This window comes from Myotis brandtii, unplaced genomic scaffold, assembly GCF_000412655.1.
Source record: "Myotis brandtii unplaced genomic scaffold, ASM41265v1 scaffold77, whole genome shotgun sequence".
In the NCBI taxonomy this organism is placed as follows: domain Eukaryota; kingdom Metazoa; phylum Chordata; class Mammalia; order Chiroptera; family Vespertilionidae; genus Myotis; species Myotis brandtii.
In genome coordinates this window covers 3,741,044-3,762,219 of record NW_005371082.1, presented here as the reverse complement: position 1 = coordinate 3,762,219, position 21,176 = coordinate 3,741,044, and the positions used below count along the sequence as shown (strand labels likewise).

Genomic DNA, 21,176 nt, shown 5'->3' with positions numbered 1-21,176 from the left:
TTCTTTTATTCTGGGATTTATTTACCTTCTATGGCTGTCACTGTTATTCTGGGCCAGCTTTAGCTCTGAGGCTTGGCTCCAGCTCTGAGGCCTCGGCTGCTGAAAGCAGGTATCTGGTTTGTTTGGGTTCTATAATCGAAACACTGTTTCAACTCCAGTTCTGAGATCCCAGCTCGCTCAAAGCAGGTTTCTGGGGTTTTGTTTAGCTTCTATATTTGTAACAATGTTTCAAACTTCGAGCTCAGATTCCGGCAGCGGCAGGCAGGGAACGTTGGAGTCCTCCGTCACTGAAGCAAGCAAGCCTCATGTTCGCTTCGAGCTGCCTGGCTGCCGGCCGCCATCTTGGCTGGCAGTTAATTTGCATATCGCCCTGATTAGCCAATGGGAAGGGTAGCGGAGGTATGGCTAATTACCATGTTTCTCTTTTATTATATAGGATAACATGAAATAAAGCCATATTACACATGTCCACATTAAATGTCCAATAAAGTCTTGACCAGGTGGGTTTTATGAAAGTGGTTTATGTGCATAATGATGACAACATCTTTTAATAAAAATAAATTCTTATATGTGGAGGTAATACTGAAAAATATACACTGATAATATTCTACTGTAACTTCTTTTTTATTATTATTTATTTATTTATTTATTTAGTTAGTTAGTTTTCTTTATTGATTAAGGTATTACATATGTGTCCTTATCCCTCCATTTCCCTCCCCAACCCCCCCATACTCCTGCTCTCACTGCCCTGGTGTCTGTGTCCATTGGTTAGGCTTATATGCATGCATACAAGTCCTTTGGTTCATTTCTCCCCCTTACCCCCACCCTCCCCTACCTTCCCTCTGAGGTTTGATGGTCTGATCGATGCTTCTGCTGCTGTAACTTCTTAAGGGCAATCTTAAATAAAATGCTGCATTTTAACAAGTACAATATTCACAATTTTGTTCTTAAAGATTAATATAAACATTTCTATTTATATAGCTCCTGTTGTCATGTAAGGAACTTTAAACATTCCAAGTATTACTACATCTAACTTTTCTTGCTAACTGATGGATCAAAGCTATAATCAATTGTTAACCATCTTTTGGTTTAAAAGAACATTAGAGAATAATGTAAAATAAAGTAGCTAACAGATAATTACTATAATTTAACATTTTTCTTCAAAATTCTTTACATCATAGTAGTACATTATATAAAATATCTTACCTCTACCAGATGGTAGCTTTCAATAATTAAATACTTTTTTGAAATATCATTTTAATCATTTCTGAGCTTCATTTTGAAGATGTTAATTAATTGGATTTAAAGCAGTATTCTGTTTAAAAAATTTTAATAATATGTCTAATTTTTGTCAATATAAATAGATGATACTACACAGACTTGCTGCTTAATTCAACTTTTCTAATGAATGTTACACTACTATTGATATACAGAAACATTGGAAATATGTGAAAATATATTTAGATAAAATAATGTGATAATATGCTATACTTGAGAATAATAAAGCTATCACTGGCAGATCAAATGTCACACACACATTAATTTATTAGTATTTGGAGAATGATGTTTCTTATAAGGTAGAATTGGTAGCTAATTATTTGGCTGGTAGGAAATCAATCAATGTTGAATTTTTTTCCTTAATCCAGTATTACATCTTAGTTAACAACTTAAAACAGAGCCTGAAATGTATAATACACACACTATCTTTTATTCAGTAAGAGACATTACTTCAGAATACACTTTGTTTCTTCATCTACTGCTCTTCAACTGTAGCTATAGGCAAGAATAAAACCTCACAAAATATTTGGTCATCTATTCTATCTATCTATCTATCTATCTATCTATCTATCTATCTAACATCTATCTATCTATCTATCTATCTATCTATCTATCTATATCTATCCATCATCATTTTATTATCTATCTATCTATCTATCTATCTATCTATCTATCTATCTATCATCTATCTATTTTTTTCTGTATGATAGCGCCTTTGCTCCTATCAATTGAAAGTCATTTCCTATTTTTGCAGTATTCCTGTCAAAACACATAAGAGTTGGGGGTGAGTGGGACTTGAAGAGTAAATAAACAATTCAGTTTCCATCCCCAGCTATTTCACAGGTTGGAATGGACCAGGGAAGGCAGCCTCCAGCCACACAGTTGCAATATGCCATCTTGCACATTTCTCATCTATTCTTAAAATATTTCAGTGGTAGATGCCAGCACTCTTAAGAAATTCTTATCTCTGTTAGTCATCAATATTCCTTTAAGTCATGTTTCGGTTTATTTTGGACTACTGTTGAAGCTTGGGCCAATGTATGAATTATAATTAGAATAACCCTGGTTTAGGTACTTGCCATTACCAATGCTTTATAGAAACAATCTCTATTTTACTGAAAATATGTGAACTTGAAATACTGAAAGCTTGGTAATTAAAAACACTAATTATATCTAGGCAACCTCTTACCTGGTTCTCAGTCATTTTACACTATTCATTGAAAACCTATTATGTGTGTTAGTATGCCAGGAACCAGAGACTTCAAATGGAAAGGGAGAGACTCATGACACACTTCAGTTCTTCCTCAAAACAACAGTTCCAAGGAACAATAACTGACTTTCCATGAACAAAGGTTCCATGGAAAAACATGTTTGAGAAACTGTGGGTTAAACAACTGTTCACATATCTATTTGTGTAAGACTTTTACAGCTTCATAGCAAATAAGAGTATATGTGGTATTTTCTAAAATTATTTTACTCTGGATTCCCATTTTCCCCCCTACAGAATATCTTAAAGAGCACTGTTGAATAAAAACACGTAGGAATCATCCCAAGCAAATAAATCTCCTTGTTCATTTTTTGCCTTCTCAATGACTATTCTGAAGTTGGTACTCAATCATTGTTAAATGAATAAAAGGAGATAGTTACTATACTACATGGCAGAAAGTAGTAAGTGTCCTCACTGAGGTACAAATAAAACTTTATGGAAATTCAGAGGAGGGAGAGAATTCAGCTGGGAGAAACTATATAAGATTTAATGAATCAGGAAATTTCTGAAGGTTAGGGGCATTTGAAGATAAAAGAAGGGCAGCTGAGCAGAAGGTCAATGGGAAGCGACCTGGGAGCATCTCCAGGCTAAAAGTTATTATACTTGCTCTTTTTTACACATTGAATAAAGCTACATTCCAATAGAAATCTTTGCCACCTAAACTTTTGTATTTTAAAATCCTTACAAACTCAGGAAAAACTATTAGGAAAATTAAAAAGGGAAATTATACTTAAATGAATTTATAGTCTGATAGGACAGTACTAGACAATACTTACTGCTATTAGGGTTGTCTCCAATGATATGGTGTCGCCCACTCCAGTACCAGAGAAGCAGGGTTGCATCTCGAGATCCTGACACAATATAGCAGTCCCCACCTATGTATGATTCAGACCTGGCCAAGCAGGTGACCACATCCCAATGGCCAAATACAATCTGAGTTAATTTCCCTGAAACACAGAAACAGCAGATTTAATTCATTTGCTATTTTTCTTTAAATGGCCATAGCTTTATTTTACTATATTTGTGAAAATTTACCCTATAGACCTACAAATTTGTAAGGCAATTAAATTATAGCGACAGATTTGCTTTCTTTAATTGCTTCTGAAAAATAATATAGGACTATCACTTGGGATTTTTTAAGAAAAGGACTTACAAGATAACACAATGATGATTTTTGTTTGGGCCAGACTAAAGGGAGATTTAAGGTCTTTTACTGGATTTGATTTGGAATGAGACAACAGTCCCCTTTGCCCTGTGAAATCAGGGTTCATGCTAAAGTTCAGAATGGAGGGCATGATAAATAGTTAACTTATAATGTAAACATTTAATTTGGATCTTGGCACTCAAGATAAAAATGCCTACATTATTATGATTTCATATTATGATTTAAATATAACAATAGGCATTTTGAAGAGAATAAGGTATTTCAAATTGAAGGGTACCTGTTTCTGTAGAATAAACTCTGAAACTCTTATCCCAGAATCCACAGATGAGAATATAGCGATTATCCGCTGTGACCACAAAACAATGTGCATTGATTTGTATACTCTGGTCAACAAGGTCTGTGATCTGCCGTTTGTTCACACCAGAATTATTGGCTAAATGTAAATAGAAAAAAAAATAAAGAAATATTTCATACAAGTTTCATCAAGCACTTATAGAAGTAATAATTTTATACTTCATTTGTGTAGAAAAGTTTTTTTAAGGGTATATAGGTTAATATTTTAATATTTACCCATGAGGAATATAAACTTTTTTAGTAGCAGTGATTATTTATAAACCATATTACATATTTAAAAGTTGTCATAAATGTAAATTCTTCCTCCACCAATAAATAAATACAATATGAGGAATTCAAAATAATGACTTTAAAACAATAACAATATCTAAATGCATTTAATTTCATATATGTTTACTATACACAAGTTCATTAGTGTCCACAAGTTTAACATTAATGAGGAATAATACTGTCTAAGGTATACTATATAAGAAAAAAATATCTTAATATTTGCCTCAATCTGTCATTTTCTGATAGCATTTACAATTCATGTAAAAATAAGATAGAGATTTGAACAAGGGATGTTGCTATGTGGGCAGTCCACAGGGAGCTTTAGGTCAGCAACTTTAAAGACTTGGATTGTCAACAAACAGAAGGCCTTTTCAGAATGGGCTGGCAGGGGACCAGAGGAATAAGAAAGATGGGAGAGGAACTGAAGAGGAAAGGGACAGGCAAAGAGTCAGTGGACAGAACTGGGATCTGAATAAAGTCAAGAACACAGAAACATGATCTGATTTCCCCAGTGCCTGTCTGTATGCCAGCCTATCCCTTACACTACACCACCCTTTCAGGCTAACTCCATGGGCTGAATTCTAAAACAGAAAATGTGATGTAGAAGATCACCATCTCTCTCTAACACCAATTAAATCTATGTGCTACTATTTGTGGAGATCTACTAACACTATAATAATATTTACTAAAGAAGATACACAATAAAAAAAACTGTGCAAGAATGGTAGCAAAGAAAATTAAAGATCCTAAGTCACTTAAACACTATGCAAGTTATCTATATATATATAAAAGGCTAATATGCTAAGTGTTTGACCGTCCGGGTAATGACGTCACGTAGCAACTCCAGGCTTCCTCTCCCTAGCAACTAGCCTCCTTGCAATTTCTTCAGCCCAGGAACACGATTTGCTTTATAACCAGGTGGAAACATTTCACACTGTAACCCAATGTCTGTGAAGCATTTTCCTATGCCTCATCTCATTTGATCCTCACAGAAGTCCTAGAATAGGTAGATAGGAGACTAGGTGGAATCCTATTTTCTTTTCATTAGCCAGAAAACAGAGATTTAGAAAGTTTAGAAACTTGACCCAACTGAAAAAAAGTAAGAAATGGTGAACCTTGAAAATGACTTCAGGTTTTCTCACTGCACAGAACATAGTCAAACACTGTTACAGTTAAATATTTTACCCTTTGGTCTCCCTGTGTGCTTTACAATAATAATCTGATATTTACTGCTGCGTTGCTGACAATTACCTGAAAGAGAATTTGGGGTGCTTCCCTGGGCTGGAAAAAGTTTAGCTACATCAGAAAGCAGGTCTAATTAAGCAAGTTTATTCTATATCTATAAAAGGCTAAGTTAACTTGCACATGCATGACACATATAAAGCTCTCACTGGAGCCAATTGCACATGTGTGTTTCAATCTGTCATTGTTGATCATGAATTTAGTTGACACATCTATTATGGAGAAAGGGCGAATAGCGATAGTAAAATATTTCTACTAATTAATTTTCTTTCAATGTGCATGAATTTGTGCACCAGGCTACTAGTAATTATATATAACTATATAATTGGTCCTTTATTTATTCTAATACAGCTATTAATTTTTCCATGGTTACACTCTACTTGTATGTGATATTGTCGATGTTTCTTGGTATAGCTAGACTCTAAAAATATTCCTGGTACTAAACCTTATATCCTCCCAAAGACATATAAATGCTATTATATATAGGGATATACCTGACTGAAATGGCTGTCTCTATCTTATTTCTGGGTTCAGAGATAAAAGGTGAATTAATATAAGCAAAAAGTACTATAACTTGTATGTGGCTTAATATTTCATAGAATTTTGATTTTTTTCCTAATTTAGTTTTCTACATGATCACCTGAAATAGGCAAAACCAACATTAGTATTATAAACCATCTTGCAGATATGAAACTGAGGCCTAGAAAGATTAAGAGGCTTGTTCTGGATCATATGGCTAATAAACGTGTATGTGATAATTTAAAATATATGTAATATCTCTGCAAAGAGTCATAGCTCATGAGCTTGCAATTTATATGAAATATTTAATTTAAAAATGTTTTAGCCCTACTAAATAAAGATTTCTTTTAAAAGATGTTTTTCAGTATTAGTTTTCTTTAATAATCTCTTTGAGCCCTTATATTTTTTTTAAATAATATCAAGCTGTAAAAGACTAGTTTAGGATGAAAGAAAGAACAGTTTGGAAATATGTGCCTTGTTTAGAACCAACTCAAAATGACTGCCTAAAACATAAAGGAAAGCCACAAAAAAAGTGTTTAATACCAACAAAGTTCTTATATGGCATATTATGATTTTCACAGCTCTTTACTGGTAATTTGACATTATTTGCACATTAATTTTGTGGCATAAAAATATTATTCAACTATCATTTGTGAACAGTCAGCATTCATGAAAATATATATTTTTTGTTAGCATACCAATGAGTGGATCCATTTCAATGGGAAGATGATGGGCTTGATCCAAGGAGTACCCTGGAGCTCCTCTGAGGCCTACAGATTAAATAAAAAGAGAAAACTACCATTAAATTATCAGAAAAGAGGCATTTCCTAATAAGTAGTATTTTATGATGATTATACAAAATATACATTTGCTTAAAGGTTATTTGGTAAATTCTTGTGAGAATGATTAAGTCCCACCACATGTCTTTGTAGATAGTCTTTTAAAAAAATCATTACAATAGAGACTGCTAGTTTCCATTTAGGATGTAGAATGTAGAAAGCTAGAAAGAGTGTTAATATCATAACAAAAAGCTGGATAAAATAGATTATCATAACATTTCTTGAACCCAAAAGGGAGCTAAGGTTGCTGGGCAACCAATGAGGCTGAAATCTAAGAAAAGGCCATGCCTGCAAACAACGATGTGTGTGAGCACAGGTTCACCTAGACACGGGCAGAGGGGAGATGCAGCTCCCACCCAAGTGGGCCTTCTTTCAATATAGGACAAGTCAACTAAAGACATAAACCTGAGCCACACCTCAAATCTTAATCTCAGTAAAAACTTCCTTCAGAGGATTAATGTTTTAGGGCTTGATTAAGGTCATCAGTCATAATTTATTACATGTGATTATCTAAATATATAAAAAGCTAATATGTTAAGTGTCCATCCGACTGGTCTCTATGACACGCACTGACCACCAGGGGGCAGATGCTTAACACAGGAGCTGCAGTGATGTGCACTGGCCATTTACAGAAAAACGGCACCATGGACCTGGAGCCCACAAAGCAACACTCAGTTTCCCCCAAGTGGGACACAGGCCCTGCCACCACCTGGAGTGACACCCCACCAAATCGCAGCCAAAGCTGCCAAGACCCCATGGCACAAAATGAGGCCCACAGCCCAGCCCAGCCCAGTCCAGAAATGGTAGCTGTGGCCACCAGTTAATGATGTCACGTAGCAACACCCGGCTTCCTCTCCCTAGCAACTAGCCTCCTTGCAGTTTCTTCAGTCCAGGAACACGTCTTGTTTTAAATCCAGGTGGAAACATTTCACACTGTAACCCAATGTCTGTGAAGCATTTTCCTGTGCCTCGTCTTATTTGATCCTCACAGAAGTCCTGGAATAGGTAGATAGGAGACTAGGTGGAATCCTATTTTCTTTTCATTAGCCAGAAAACAGAGATTTAGAAAGTTTAGAAACTTGACCCAACTGAAAAAAAGTAAGAAATGGTGAACCTTGAAAATGACTTCAGGTTTTCTCACTGCGCAGAATACAGTCAAAGACTTCTGCAGTTAAATATTTTACCCTTTGTTCTCCCTGCATGCTCTACAATAATAATCTGCTTCATACTGATATTTACTGCTGTGTTGTTGACAATTACCTGAAAGAGAATTTGGGGTGCTTCACTGGGCTGGAAAAAGTTTAACTAAATCAGGAAGTAGGTCTAATTAAGCAAGTTTATTCTATATCTATAAAAAGGCTAAGTTGACTTGTGCATGTGCGATACATATAAAGCTCTTGCTGGTGCCAATCGCACGTGTGTGTTTCAATCTGTCATTGTTGATCGTGAATTTGGTTGACACTTCAATTATAGAGAAAGGGTGAATAGTGATATTAAAATATTTCTTCTAATTAATTTCCTTTCAATATGCACGAATCTGTGCACTGGGCCACTAGTATAACATATAATACTTGGGAACAATTCTAAAGAAAAATTTAGTCCTTCATAATTTTCTCCCAATGCAAAACATTTCTAGAGGCTAAGACTCCTGTAAATATTCATATACAGGACTGGGCAAAAGTAGGTTTACAGTTGTGAGTATGCAAGACACAGAGGTTATTCTTGTATTTTATTTATTATTTTACTAGAGGCCTGGTGCATGACATTCATGCACTGGGGGGTGTGGGGGTCCCTGAGCCCGACCTGCACCCTCTCCAATCTGGGAGCCCTCAGGGGAGCCCTCTCCAATCCGGGAGTTTCTGTCTGTCTTTGCAATCATATGAGTGAATTGTCTGAGACCCCAACTCAGTTTGGTTTGTTGCTCACAGAATAATAGAGGCATGTTTTTTTTCTTTGCTTCATTGGTGGAGATTTCCTGGAAGTTTTAGGATATCTTCCCTTTAATTTTTCCTAGACACTCTGATTTTACTTATGTCTCTCACCTTTGCTTTCCCTCCATCCCCCACCACAACCGTAACTTGCTTCAGGCTCACTTTGCTTTAATGTCTAGGAGATCCGTCTGCCACCAAAACTATGATTCCTAGCATTCCTGGTGCTCCCCGTGCTCTGGGCTTCCGCTTCCGGTGCTGGGGCTGCCACCACAACTACTATTCCCAGAATTCCCAGTGTTCCCCACAATCTTGGTTTTCCCTTCCTGCTCTGTCTCTGTCCCATGGCCTCCTACTCTGCCAAGTCCTCCAAGCCGCCAGCTCTCCCTCTCTGCTGTCAGGCAGCTTGGGGAGCCAATTTCCCCAAGCTGCTCTACTCTCTGCCAGCTCTCCCACTCTGCTCTCTACCCGGCTCCTGTGTATGCAAATTAACCTGCCATCTTTGCCAGGTTAATTTGCATACTCACTCCTGATTGGCTGGTGAGCATAGCAGAGGGACAGTCAATTTACATGTTTCTCTTTTATTATATAGGATTATTTCCATATGAACAACTGTAAACCTACTTTTGCCCAACCCTGTGTATTTGAAGATGTTTGCTATACATTTCTGATTGAATGGAAGTAGTTCCACTTCATGTTGATAACATCACCAAAAACTGTAAAATAGGTACACTTAGAAGCTTTTAGGAGACTAAGCTATGGTATAAATGACTATTTTTCAGAGAAATACAGAAATCAATAGAATAGAAAGATTTTAGTTAATTCACCATGGCTCATCCATTCAGTCCTGGAGACAGTGGGAATCCTGGAAATTCCAGGGAGATCATAAGTGCTGAACTGGGCCAACTAAATAATTTGGTCACATCCACTTCTGTCCTGATTAAATAAGTATCAATATGTCTGGTTTTTATGACAGAATTATATCACTTCAAGATGAACTGGCTGGAACTTTCAGGAATAAGTTTGGAGAAAACACATGTGAAATTACTGAATAACTTAGATTTGTCTTTTGTCAAAGACTCTTAGCTTTACAAGGAGAAAGATGGTGTTTATCTTCTTCATTGCTGTATGCTCAGGACTATCTGACACACAGTGGCCATTCAAATATTTGCTAAAGTAATTAATGAGGTAAAAGAAAGAGGATTTGAAACCATTATTCAGAAAATGCGGATTCAAACTCACTTTTGTTTAATATGGGAAAACTGTTTTTTCTGGGGGCAGTGGTAAAGTAGGGTGGAAGGACCTGACTGATTTGAAGAACTGCTTCTATTTATCAAAGATGTCTTGAATACTTGATCATCAGCTAAGCATTCTGTGAGCATCCTATGTAATATGCAAATTAACCCTCACACCCTCACAAGATGGCTGCCTACAACCAGGCTGGCAGGGGGGTTAGTGAGTGATGACCAAACGACTGAACAAGCAGGTTGCGTGGGGTGACCGGGCCAGCGGGGGGGCCATGAGGGGCGACCAGGCTGGCAGGGGGGCAGTTGGGGGCAATCAGGCCAGCAGGGAGGGCAGTTAGGGGTGACCAGGCAGGCAGGCAGATGAGGGATTAGGAGCCAGCGGTCCAGGATTGTGAGAGGGATGTCCGACTGCCAGCAGTCGGACACCCCCGGAATTGGGCCTAAATCGGCAGTCGGACACCCCCCAAAGGGTCCCGGATTGGAGAGGGTGCAGGCTGGGCTGAGGGGACCCCCACCCTATGCACGAATTTTGTGCACTGGGACTGTAGTCAAAATATGACAGCAGCAGATAAGACAGACAAGGGTCATACAGTTAGGTCTGACAATTATTTACTGCTGCATTTTGGTGATAATTTGGCAGAGTAGCTTGCCTGCAGAAACACATATCTTACCTTAATTGCAGTATTTAAGAACCATTTAGCAAGCGACTTTCTTAGGTGCACCTACCTACTGTGTTGTGCCATCGATTCACTGCAAACAGTCTGCTGCAGGTCACAGTCACCACAGCAGGGATAGTCAGGTGGGGCAGTGTGTTAGCTGCCACATGGGTTACTGGAGAATTTGATGGAAACTTCAGCACCATGATCACATCCTGTTGCATCTGATCTTTAAACATGAGTGGACTCTGTGGAAGGAAACACTGTTGAATAGAAAGGGAAGAGAGTGAAAGAAAACAGAAGGGATAACACAGTTAGTGAAAGTTCTGGGGAGCATGAGGTTAGCATGAGCACACAGAGAACAAAACAATGCTAACTTTGGTACTGTGAAGACAGCACAGAGAAAAAAGAGCAGGGACTCTGGTAGTCATTGATGGAGGACACCCAATTCTTAACAACCAGTCTCCATTTAAGTACCACCAGACTGCAATGTAAGAAGTTAGCTTATAGTTATGTGCACATGATGTAACATAAATATTCAATGCAATTAAAACATCCGGTTTGTGGGAAAATTAGTCAAGTCAGTTACTGACACTGTTTACATGAAGTATAAAGTACATAGATTGATATTTTTACTTTTTACCAGGTTGACCTGGGGTCATGGCTACTGTCTATATAGTGAGAACTTAATAGACTCCATTGACAGAGCTTTATACACATTTCTACTGTGGCACTACTGACTGCTTATGGTCTGTGCCTCCTTTCCCCAATCTGTACTGAGCTTACTGAAGGCTAACCCGCTTTTAATTTTTAAATCTTTGTTTCTCAAACATCGAGCTTATGACTTGAGAGACAGTAGATACTATAAGTACTACTATTAAGTACTATAAAACACTATAAATACTACTATATAAAAACACAAAATAGGGATCCTGGAAATAACCATTATTTAGCTCTCATCCATGTTTTGTAATTGCTATATATATAAATTCTCTGTTACATGAATTTAAAAAGCTTAAATTTTCTTTATAAATAGTTCCAAGCCAATTTAGTCTCTAACAATTTCCCCTAGGAAAGTAATGGAGTCTAACCAGGCATTAATCCAGGATAATTATTATTATTATTATTATTATTATTATTATTAAACAAAGAAAACTAACTCAGGAATAAACTCTTCTTCCAAAGCATTTCATAAAGTAAGGTGTTCAGATAGATCACCTTGGACAGTTTATTAAAAATGCTTCATCTCAAGGCTTGAGAGTCCATATCTACACTCTGACTGGGTGTTTGTATGGGAAAGCACACTTGGTACAGACCTTTCTGCTCTGTCACACACAAGGACCCATTCAATCAGAAGAGTTCATTAGCAACTCATCAAGGGGCTGAAACTGGTTGAGCCATTATAGAGAAAAAAAATGCTTTCAAACAAACATTTTATTTGTGTATTTCACTAGGAGTTTGTCTATCGACTCTTTGAAGGTATAGAGGATGTACTTATTTGCCTCTGTATTGCCAATGCTTACCATCATGTCTGACACACAGAAGGGGCTCAATACAAATTTGTTAAGTAACTGACAGAATAAATGAAAGGTGTAAAAATACTTCCATCACCACATAACAACTTACAACTTTGTGTATGTCTATACATATTCCAGAGCTCTTTTTCCCAAATTAGGGTATTTGCTGCCTTGATAACTGTCTATAAAAACTGATAAGTTGTAATTCGTTACATTTTTTGCAAATACATTTTTATCTTCAAGCATTTTTTACTAGAGAAAAAATAGTAAAACTCAGTGTTTTTTTTAAATATATTTTATTGATTTTTTACAGAGAGGAAGGGAGAGGGATAGAGAGTTAGAAACATTGATGAGAGAGAAACATCGATTCAGCTGCCTCCTGCACACTCCCCACTGGAGATGTGCCCACAACCAAGGTACATGCCCTTGACTGGAATCAAACCTGGACCCTTCAGTCCCCAGGCCAACGCTCTATCCACTGAGCCAAACCGGTTAGGGCTAAAACTCAGTTTTTAAAAAATCTAAATAAGTTTATCAGAAAATTTTTTATTTTCTTCAAATTAGATAAAGAAGGAAATGTTTACTATTTGCTAATAAACTAAAAAAGGACTGCTTTGCTATGAAAATATTCACATTAAAATGAAAATAATATTATTTTTTCATTGCAAATGGAAAGGGAAAATTTAACTTAAATAACTAATGATGATTGATGACACCAGCTAATGTTTATTGAGAACTTATTGCATGCCAGGTGCTGGTCTAAGTGGCATATATATTGAGTAATGAAACTCTCAGGGATGATGAAATGTAAAGAGAAGTTAAATATACCTTGCCTAAGTCACTCACTAGTTAGTGGCAGAGATGGTGTTTGACCCAACTCTGGCTCTGGAGCCCTTGTTCTTTTTTTTTTTTAAATATATTTTATTGATTTTTTACAGAGAAGAAGGGAGAGGGAAAGGAGGGTTAGAAACATCGATGAGAGAGAAACATCGATCAGCTGCCTCCTGCACATCTTCCACTGGGGATGTGCCCGCAACCAAGGTACATCCCCTTGACCGGAATCGAACCTGGGACCCTTCAGTCCGCAGGCCGACGCTCTATCCACTGAGTCAAACCGGTTAGGGCTGGAGCCCTTGTTCTTAACCCCTCTGCTCGACTGCCTCTCTGTCATGACCATAAATTACTTTTATATATCTTTTTTTAAAATGAACTACTGCCCTTATCTCACCTTGCCAAAAAGATTAAATTGGACAATATGTTGTATTTATGTTTTTCATACTAATGTATAAATCGAATCTAATTGTGGTGTGGGTGTACATAGACTGTATGTGTATGAATGAGTTTATGTTGAGGCAGATAGAGAAGATGGCTATTTTTGTGAACCCCAAATTGAGCTAGCTTCAGCAGGACTTAAAGGTAAGAACTGCACTCTCTTCTCTGTTTCTCTCTAGAGTATCAGTAAATATCTAGGTAAAGAGTTAACCAATATATTGAGAATCCTTTAAAAACATTGCTAAAAATAACTTTTATTTTATCTATATCCAGCTACAAGAAAGAAAATTTCAACAAGCTGATATGTCTTACCAGGTGCATGGCAGAGCTCCGAGGCGGATGTGGCTCAATTAGTAACTGAGATGGTGTCTGTCCAAAGTTCTGTATCTGTGCCTCCATGGCCTGCAGGGGAAGGGGAGTGATTGTCATAATCAATAGGCATCAACGGGGGAGGTCAAGACACTCTGACAATGCAAGTGTATCCCAAGTCAGCCATGAAAGAAATCCAGAAAATTCACCGGGTGCTCTTCTCTCAGGGTGCAGAGTCATCCAAGTGTTAGTATTTTGTAGACAAGCTTTCATTTCCTTGCAAATGTGCTTCTGCTAACCAAGTCACTATTCTGACTTAGAAGCTGGGGTTAATTGTGAAAATGTTAACCTGTGAGAACATGCATGCAGCTAATGACCAAAGAACACAAGAACCTGCTTAACACTAAATACAACACATATACCTCAATAAAGTCCTTTGTAAGAAGGAACGTATGGAGGTCTCTAATGAAATAAGCTTCTGAAATCTTTATGGGAATAAACAAAATGAGACATAAAATCCACAGGCAACACAAAATATAATTCAGAAAATCACATGTTCTAATAAACGGAGAAGGCAATCAGTAGAAATAACACTAAGACTTTTGTATAATGATTAAATGTAGCAAAACCTTCACTACAAAAATATATTTTAGCATGCTATGCTGCTTTAAGATGAATCCTGGAATATTATTTTAAGGTATAAATTTATTATTTTCAAAAAGTTTCTGAAATTCTAAGGAAAAGTAACCCAAAGAGGAAACCATTATTTAAGCATCCTGAGCTATGCAATATTTCATTATGGCCTATGTAGATGGAAATATTAATGAGATTTTAAGACTTCTAATGAATAAAAATAATTTTAGACCCCAAATTATCTAGACTGTATACTTTTATTGTATGTATGTCAAAGAGATAATCTTGAGAACTAAGTATAGCTTCTATATGTAAATTCTACAGGCAAAATATTTCAATATATTAAGCTAGACTAATGGAAGTAATTTTCTAAAATATTATATGTAATTTAATTCAACAAGGAGAACCACATTATTTACTATGATCATTACTCTGTTACCATGCTAATTTCCACCCTAAAATGATGTGCCATTTTGTTGCACATAAAAGTGAAATATGAAAATCATTGCTGAGTGCAGGTAAGTTGGTAGATGGCTCTCAACACAATATTGCCACTAATCATATCACTATCTACAATTCTCATTTATAAAGTACTTAAATTTAACAACCTGTCCTCTTAGGCTGCAATTCAAAAAAAATTTTTTCAATAAAAGTGTGAATTTTCAAATTTACTAGCAATATTAACCATGACTGCATCATTATCTGCCAGATTTTAGCATAAATGGGGCTTTGGTTCTTTTACTTGCAGAGGCATTAGAATAAATTATTAAATCTCTTTAAGTGCTTCCCAATTTTAATGTATACATTTATTTGCATGGTGTCCACACATATGCAAAGTGTGACTATTTACCTTAATTGTACTCAAGCGATAACAGCATATTTTATCTTCTCAAGGCAAGATTTATGATTATATAATGGGGAAGTGATCATTTCTGGCTAGGTTCACATTATTAATAACAAACTCTTGGGAATTATTGAAAAAAAAAAGGAGTACTTTTATTGTTAAGCTGTCCTGATTAGAAAATGTCCAATACTTAGCTCAATGTATAATGAAGAGCTCAAGTCTCTCTAACAATAGATACTATTGCTTGTGTTTTTATTCCTCCAGAAAGAGGACCAGGGTGGGACTAGGGAGACAGGAATAAAATTAAACATTTAAATCTCTGGATCAGTGCCTTGAACTTAGCAGGTTCTTAGCAACTTAAATGTTCCTAAAAGGAAGGAATCAACAAACATGCTTTTGCTTGACTTTAATGTTTTTCTGAAAGGAAAGGATTAAAACTATACTAGAAAATATTATGAAACTGATTTAATTTCCAGAAATCTTCCAAACAGCTCTCTTCAGTGGGTCCTGTCTGATCCTTTTTGGACTGAGGTAGAAGACACATACATATATGTCTTAAATGATCTCAAATGGCATCAGGATAAATTTTAAGTTGTGATCAATCTCACCTTTTTATTAAGCAATCTATTCCTACATTGAACGTTTATTTCTTGTTAGACTAAACTGAATCCCTCTTCCTTGTGATCTAAAGGTTCTGATTCTAATAATTACCTTTTAGCTATCTTGTAATTCTGCCTTCTAATAACTCATTATCCTCTAATTAAAAAATGTATAAGTCTTGCCCTGGACAGGTGGTTCAGTTGGCTGGAGCATTGTCCTATCCACCAAAAAGTTGCGAGTTCAATTCCTGGTCAGAGCACATACCCAGGTTGCTGCCTGGATACCTGGTTGGGGCAAACCATCTCTCTCTCTCTCCCTCTTCCTCTTTCACTAAAATAAATAAAAACATAACCTTAGGTGAGGATTAAAAAATACAAGTCTTTCCAATCTTGAAAGAGCATGCTGTTTCTCCTAAGTTCTGTTTCTTGTCATTACCAAAATGTATGTATGGGAAGTGAGCACCTACTTGCTTTCTTCACCTGCTCCCCCCTCATGTGTTTTCTATGTTCCCCCACTTTTAAAATGCCATCAATGTCTTCTTTATTGTCAAGAAGGAAGAGTGCACAAGGATGTGCAACCAATGGAGCATAGCCCTGGAGCAGTTATTCTAACTATTCCCTGATGGAGGAGAAGACGCCTCCCTTCAGGAGGATCTTAGGCAGGGTCCTATCTCCTTCCCAGACTCTCTAAATCAGTGGTTCTCAACGTGTGGGTTGTGACCCCTTTGGGGATCGAACGACCCTTTCATGATTCATCACTATGCTTTAATTATGTTCAATTTGTAACAATGAAAATACATGGATACAAAATCAGATACCAGACTACTTCAGGAAGGTTTCAACCTCTAAGGTCATAAGATGAGTTAGCAAATCAGGGCGTGTGGCAGGTAGAAGGACCACGGTGGAGGCCAGCTCAGAGTGCCAGAGAGCCGAGGGGAGTGAATGTATATCAGACTCAGGGTAAAAGTAGGAGGTAGGGACAGTAAGGCTATTAGAAAAAAGACTTTCAGAAAAAGGGCATAAACTGAGGTCTGAAGGTTGAGTAGGAATTAGCTAGTCCACAGCATTAAATATCAAATATTTTTTGCAATGTAGAATTTTTTCATTAATAATTTCCAAATATATTAAAACACCTTCAAATGACTTCTTAATGATAATTAAGTAGGCAGAAAAGCAAAGAAAAATGTGAACTAAGTTATGCATAGGGGAACAAATTAAGTGAATTCGAACAGTGTAATTTTTAGATTTCATACAAATATATGACATAGGACTTTTATCCAGCTATGTTTTCTCACTTATTTTTTTACAAGCTCTCTCTAGTCATCTTCCACTGTGTATGGCTGCGTCATCTATGCCCTGTACAACACTGTCCAGTTAGGGGACAAATGAGGGATAAAATCTACCTCAATTGCCAGAAAAAGTAGCACCTTTTGTAATTCATCTCCCTAAAGAGGGTGTCTTTTTTATTTGCATGAGGAGCCATATGTGCTGCACATAGCTGTGACATGTGCCTTATTCCTTTACCTGCTCCATGTCTTGTTTAATTGCTTTTTTTTCCTTCTTGACTTCCCTCCCAAGAAAATCCTGTCTCCTTTATGAATAAAGAATACATAGCTGGGATTAAATCTTCAGAAGAGGAAGAAAATATGCGGTGGGGTATAAATATTATATGTGTGCCTATTAATATGAAAGACCTCACAGCCAAGGTAACAATAAATGCAGTGACAGTAAGTCAAAGTTCAGAACAATCTTCAAATACATTCAAAAATTTCTAAAAGAAAAAAAAATTACTTTTTAAGTGAATGAGTGTGCATTTCCCCTCTCATTGTATTTACTAGTAGATAAAAACTTTGGTTAATCTTCTCTTTTCCACAATGCAGCTAAATTTAACCACATACATTTTTCTCCTGTAGAAACTTTACAACTTTTAATCTTTTTTATAGATGTGATTTAGTATTATCTTTCAGATGAAGTGCCATCAGGTCTAAGTGCCATGAGAGAGACAGTGTGAGGAAGCTAACAAGGTGGCTGTCAGTGACCAGTTTTATCTATTTTTCTTGGTGTGTGCAATTTTTTAAATTGTTTTCCAGAAAGGTCAGCATTTTATGAAGTACTTCAGATTATGCTACTCACAATACAAAATATCAGACTATGTCCACATTGCTAGTCAATGATTAACAACTAGAAGCCCGGTGCACTGGTGGGGTCCCTCAGACTGGCCTGCATCCTCTTGCAATCTAGGACCCATCGCAGGATGTTGGACTGCAAGTTTCGGCCTCAGAGATCGGGGCAAAACTGGCAGTCCGACATCCCCTGAGGGATGTAGTAGTGCGCGAAGTGGCAGGTGGCTGGGGAGGAGCCTGGCCCATGCACCGCACTGCTCCCACTCATCCTGTCCCCTCTATGCCTGCCGCTTAGTAGCCCTGCCACGGAGGTGGGAGAGGCTCGCGCCACCGCAGCTGTGCTTGCCAGCTGTGAGCCTGGTGTCAGGCACCCGTCAGTCAGCTGAACGACACTCCCACTGTGGGAGAGCACTGACCACCAGGGGGCAGCTTCTGCATTGAGTGTCTGCCCCCCTGGTGGTCAGTGTGCATCATTGTGACTGGTCGACTGGTTATTCGGTCATTTGGGTGCTTAGGCTTTTATATATACAGATTTTCAGAAAATTCAAGAAAAAATTAGTAAAAGTGATTGCTTGGGAGCACAGAAAAGGAATTTCAAAAAATTTCCTCAGTATTATGTTATGTTATCTCACTGTACAGTTCTTACTCAGACTCATAGACAGAGAGTAGGCAGACAGCTCTGATGGGGGTGGGGGTTGGGGTGGTGGAGGGATTGAGCAAAACAGAAAAAAAGAGAGAGAACTCATAGGCATGGACAGCAGTGTGGTGATTGCAGGGTGTAAGAGGGTGGATGGAGGTGGAAGAGGGCATAGAGGGGATAAATGGTGATGGAAAAAATAAAATAAAAATTTTATTAAAACGAAATGATTTTATGTTACTGCTTTAAAGTAGATACTATTCTTTGTACCAAAAAAAGCCCCATAAAACTTTGACATAAAACTAAAAATATATGTGATTTATACCATCTTTCTGTCCTATCTCCAAATCTACCAATTCTATACCAAATAGAAAAACAAAAACAAAAACAATGGGATTTTGAGAAGTCTGCAAGATTAAAGAAAAGATTACTTAATGGCAGACTATATTTTAACTCTTAAGCTTTGCTTCTGGTGTATTGTTGTAATAAAACAAGATCATATAAAGCATTACTTTTTAGTGCTGGAAAAACAGGACCAAAATAAATCAAACTAATAATATCTTCAGTTTGTTAGTTCTTGCTTTATAGACATTAAACTATATAAAAAAATTAAAATGCTATTTTATATCCAATTGCTTTTAATTTTTCATAGAAACTACAAAATAGGAGAACAAACATGTTTCCTTTGTTTTAATAATCAGCTGCATTAAGCCTAAGTCTACACTATACCAGCAAAGTTATTAGAATATTTAAGCAAATATTTGGTAAGTCAATTAAAAAGAACCACATTTGCTTTAACTATCAGACTGTGCTAGAAAATATGAAGGAGTAGAGTCTGATTTGTTCATTTACCTGCCCCAGTATAAGCCTAAAAAAATGAAGAGGAGACTTAATCTTCCTGCTACTTTCTATTTCCTCTTTGCAATGATGATTTGTAATGATGATATTACATAATTGACTTAAATAATAAATGTGAAAAAACAAGCATTCCTACCCATTGGATATAAAATGCTCTATCCAGAACATTTTTCTTCAAATTAGGTCAATGCCATTGGTGGCAAGGTCACTCAATTTTTCAGCAGGTCTTTGAATAATATTGTTTCATTAAATGTTTTTACTTTATAATATTGATAAGATGCTATAGGAACTTAACTTTCATTTATATCAATTAGCCTACAGTAGAAAGTGCTTCATTTAAAGTAGCAGAATCTACTGAAGATGTTAACTGAGGACTTACTGTATAGCTTAGGTAGGAAAGGTGCATGTATTTTTTTTTCTTTTTTGTTAATCCTCACCTGAGGATATTTTTTCCATTGGTTTTTCAGAGAGAGTGGAAGGGAGGGAGGGAGAGTGGGAAGGGAGGGAAGGAGGGAGGAAAGAGAGAGAGAGAGAGAGAGAGAGAGAGATCCATGTGAGATGTAAGATACATCGACTGGTTGCCTCCCGTATAGGCTCCAACAGGGATGGGGGTGGGGGGTAGGGAGTGAACCCGCAATCCAGGTACATGCCCTTGACTAGGAATTGAACCCATGACCCTTTGGCGTGTGGGCTGATGCTCTAACCACTGAACAACCAGCCATGGCAAAAGTGCTTGTATTTTAATGTAATAGGTAGTGGCTGTCCTACTCTGGATGCTTTAAATAAGTCTGCTCATCCTAGAGTAGTGACTTACTCAGGGGAAACATAGAGGTTAGCTGGACCATTTCCTTGCTTCTAGAGAACTAGCCTCCAGGCACTGCATCCCTGGTGCTTCTTGCCCTCTGGCTTCCCACTGCATTCAGCCAATGAAAGCTCAGGACAGGATATAGGAAGGTGAGGTATTTATTATATGGTCCCTGCTGACAATTTGGCAGCAGCTGGGATGCATTCCTCTACCTGAGGTCACAATTCCTGTTGAGTGACCACTTTCCCAAGGCTACTTCTCTTTCCAGTTTCTGGTAATGGCTCCCTCCCCTCCCTTGTAAACTCAGGACTAGGGATGAATATCCCTGGGTGATTCAGCTTCTTTTGTTCATCCACTTTATCCTGCCCATATCTCTGTGAATAAGACCATTATTAAGCTCTCTTTGTTATCCTTTAAAAAATGTTTAAATTGTGGTAAACATACATAACAAAATTTACCCATCTTAACCAGAAGGCAGTGGCAAAAAATATGCAAAGTGATGAATAGCAAGGACCTACAACCAAGATTATTCTACCCAGCAAAGCTATCATTTAGAATTGAAGGTCAGATAAAGAGCTTCACAGACAAGAAAAAGCTAAAGGAGTTCATCACCACCAAGACAGTATTACATGAAAATGTTGAAAGGTATTGTTTGAAAAGAAGAAGAAGGAGGAGGAGAAGGAAAAGGAGAAGGAGAAGGAGAAGGAGAAGGAGAAGGAGAAGGAGAAGGAGAAGGAGAAGGAGAAGGAGAAGGAGAAGGAGAAGGAGAAGGAGAAGGAGAAGGAGAAGGAGAAGGAGAAGGAGAAGGAGAAGG

The 21,176-nt window shown here is 37.2% G+C and overlaps 1 protein-coding gene across 5 annotated transcripts in view; it reads right to left on the bottom strand.

Annotated features, from left to right (window-relative positions):
* The window catches only part of NBEA (neurobeachin), a 776,030-nt gene that overhangs the window by 25,826 nt on the left and 729,028 nt on the right, over positions 1–21,176 (bottom strand). For 4 of the 5 annotated variants that reach the window (XM_005883142.2, XM_014530734.1, XM_014530732.1 and 1 more), the window contains 5 exons: positions 13,867–13,956; positions 10,836–11,028; positions 6,794–6,865; positions 3,988–4,143; positions 3,322–3,492 (listed from right to left, as the gene is read on the bottom strand). In XM_005883142.2, coding sequence (XP_005883204.1) covers positions 3,322–3,492; positions 3,988–4,143; positions 6,794–6,865; positions 10,836–11,028; positions 13,867–13,956 — 682 coding nt within the window. The remainder of the gene's footprint in view (positions 1–3,321; positions 3,493–3,987; positions 4,144–6,793; positions 6,866–10,835; positions 11,029–13,866; positions 13,957–21,176) is intronic. The other variant, XM_014530733.1, reaches the window with a different exon arrangement.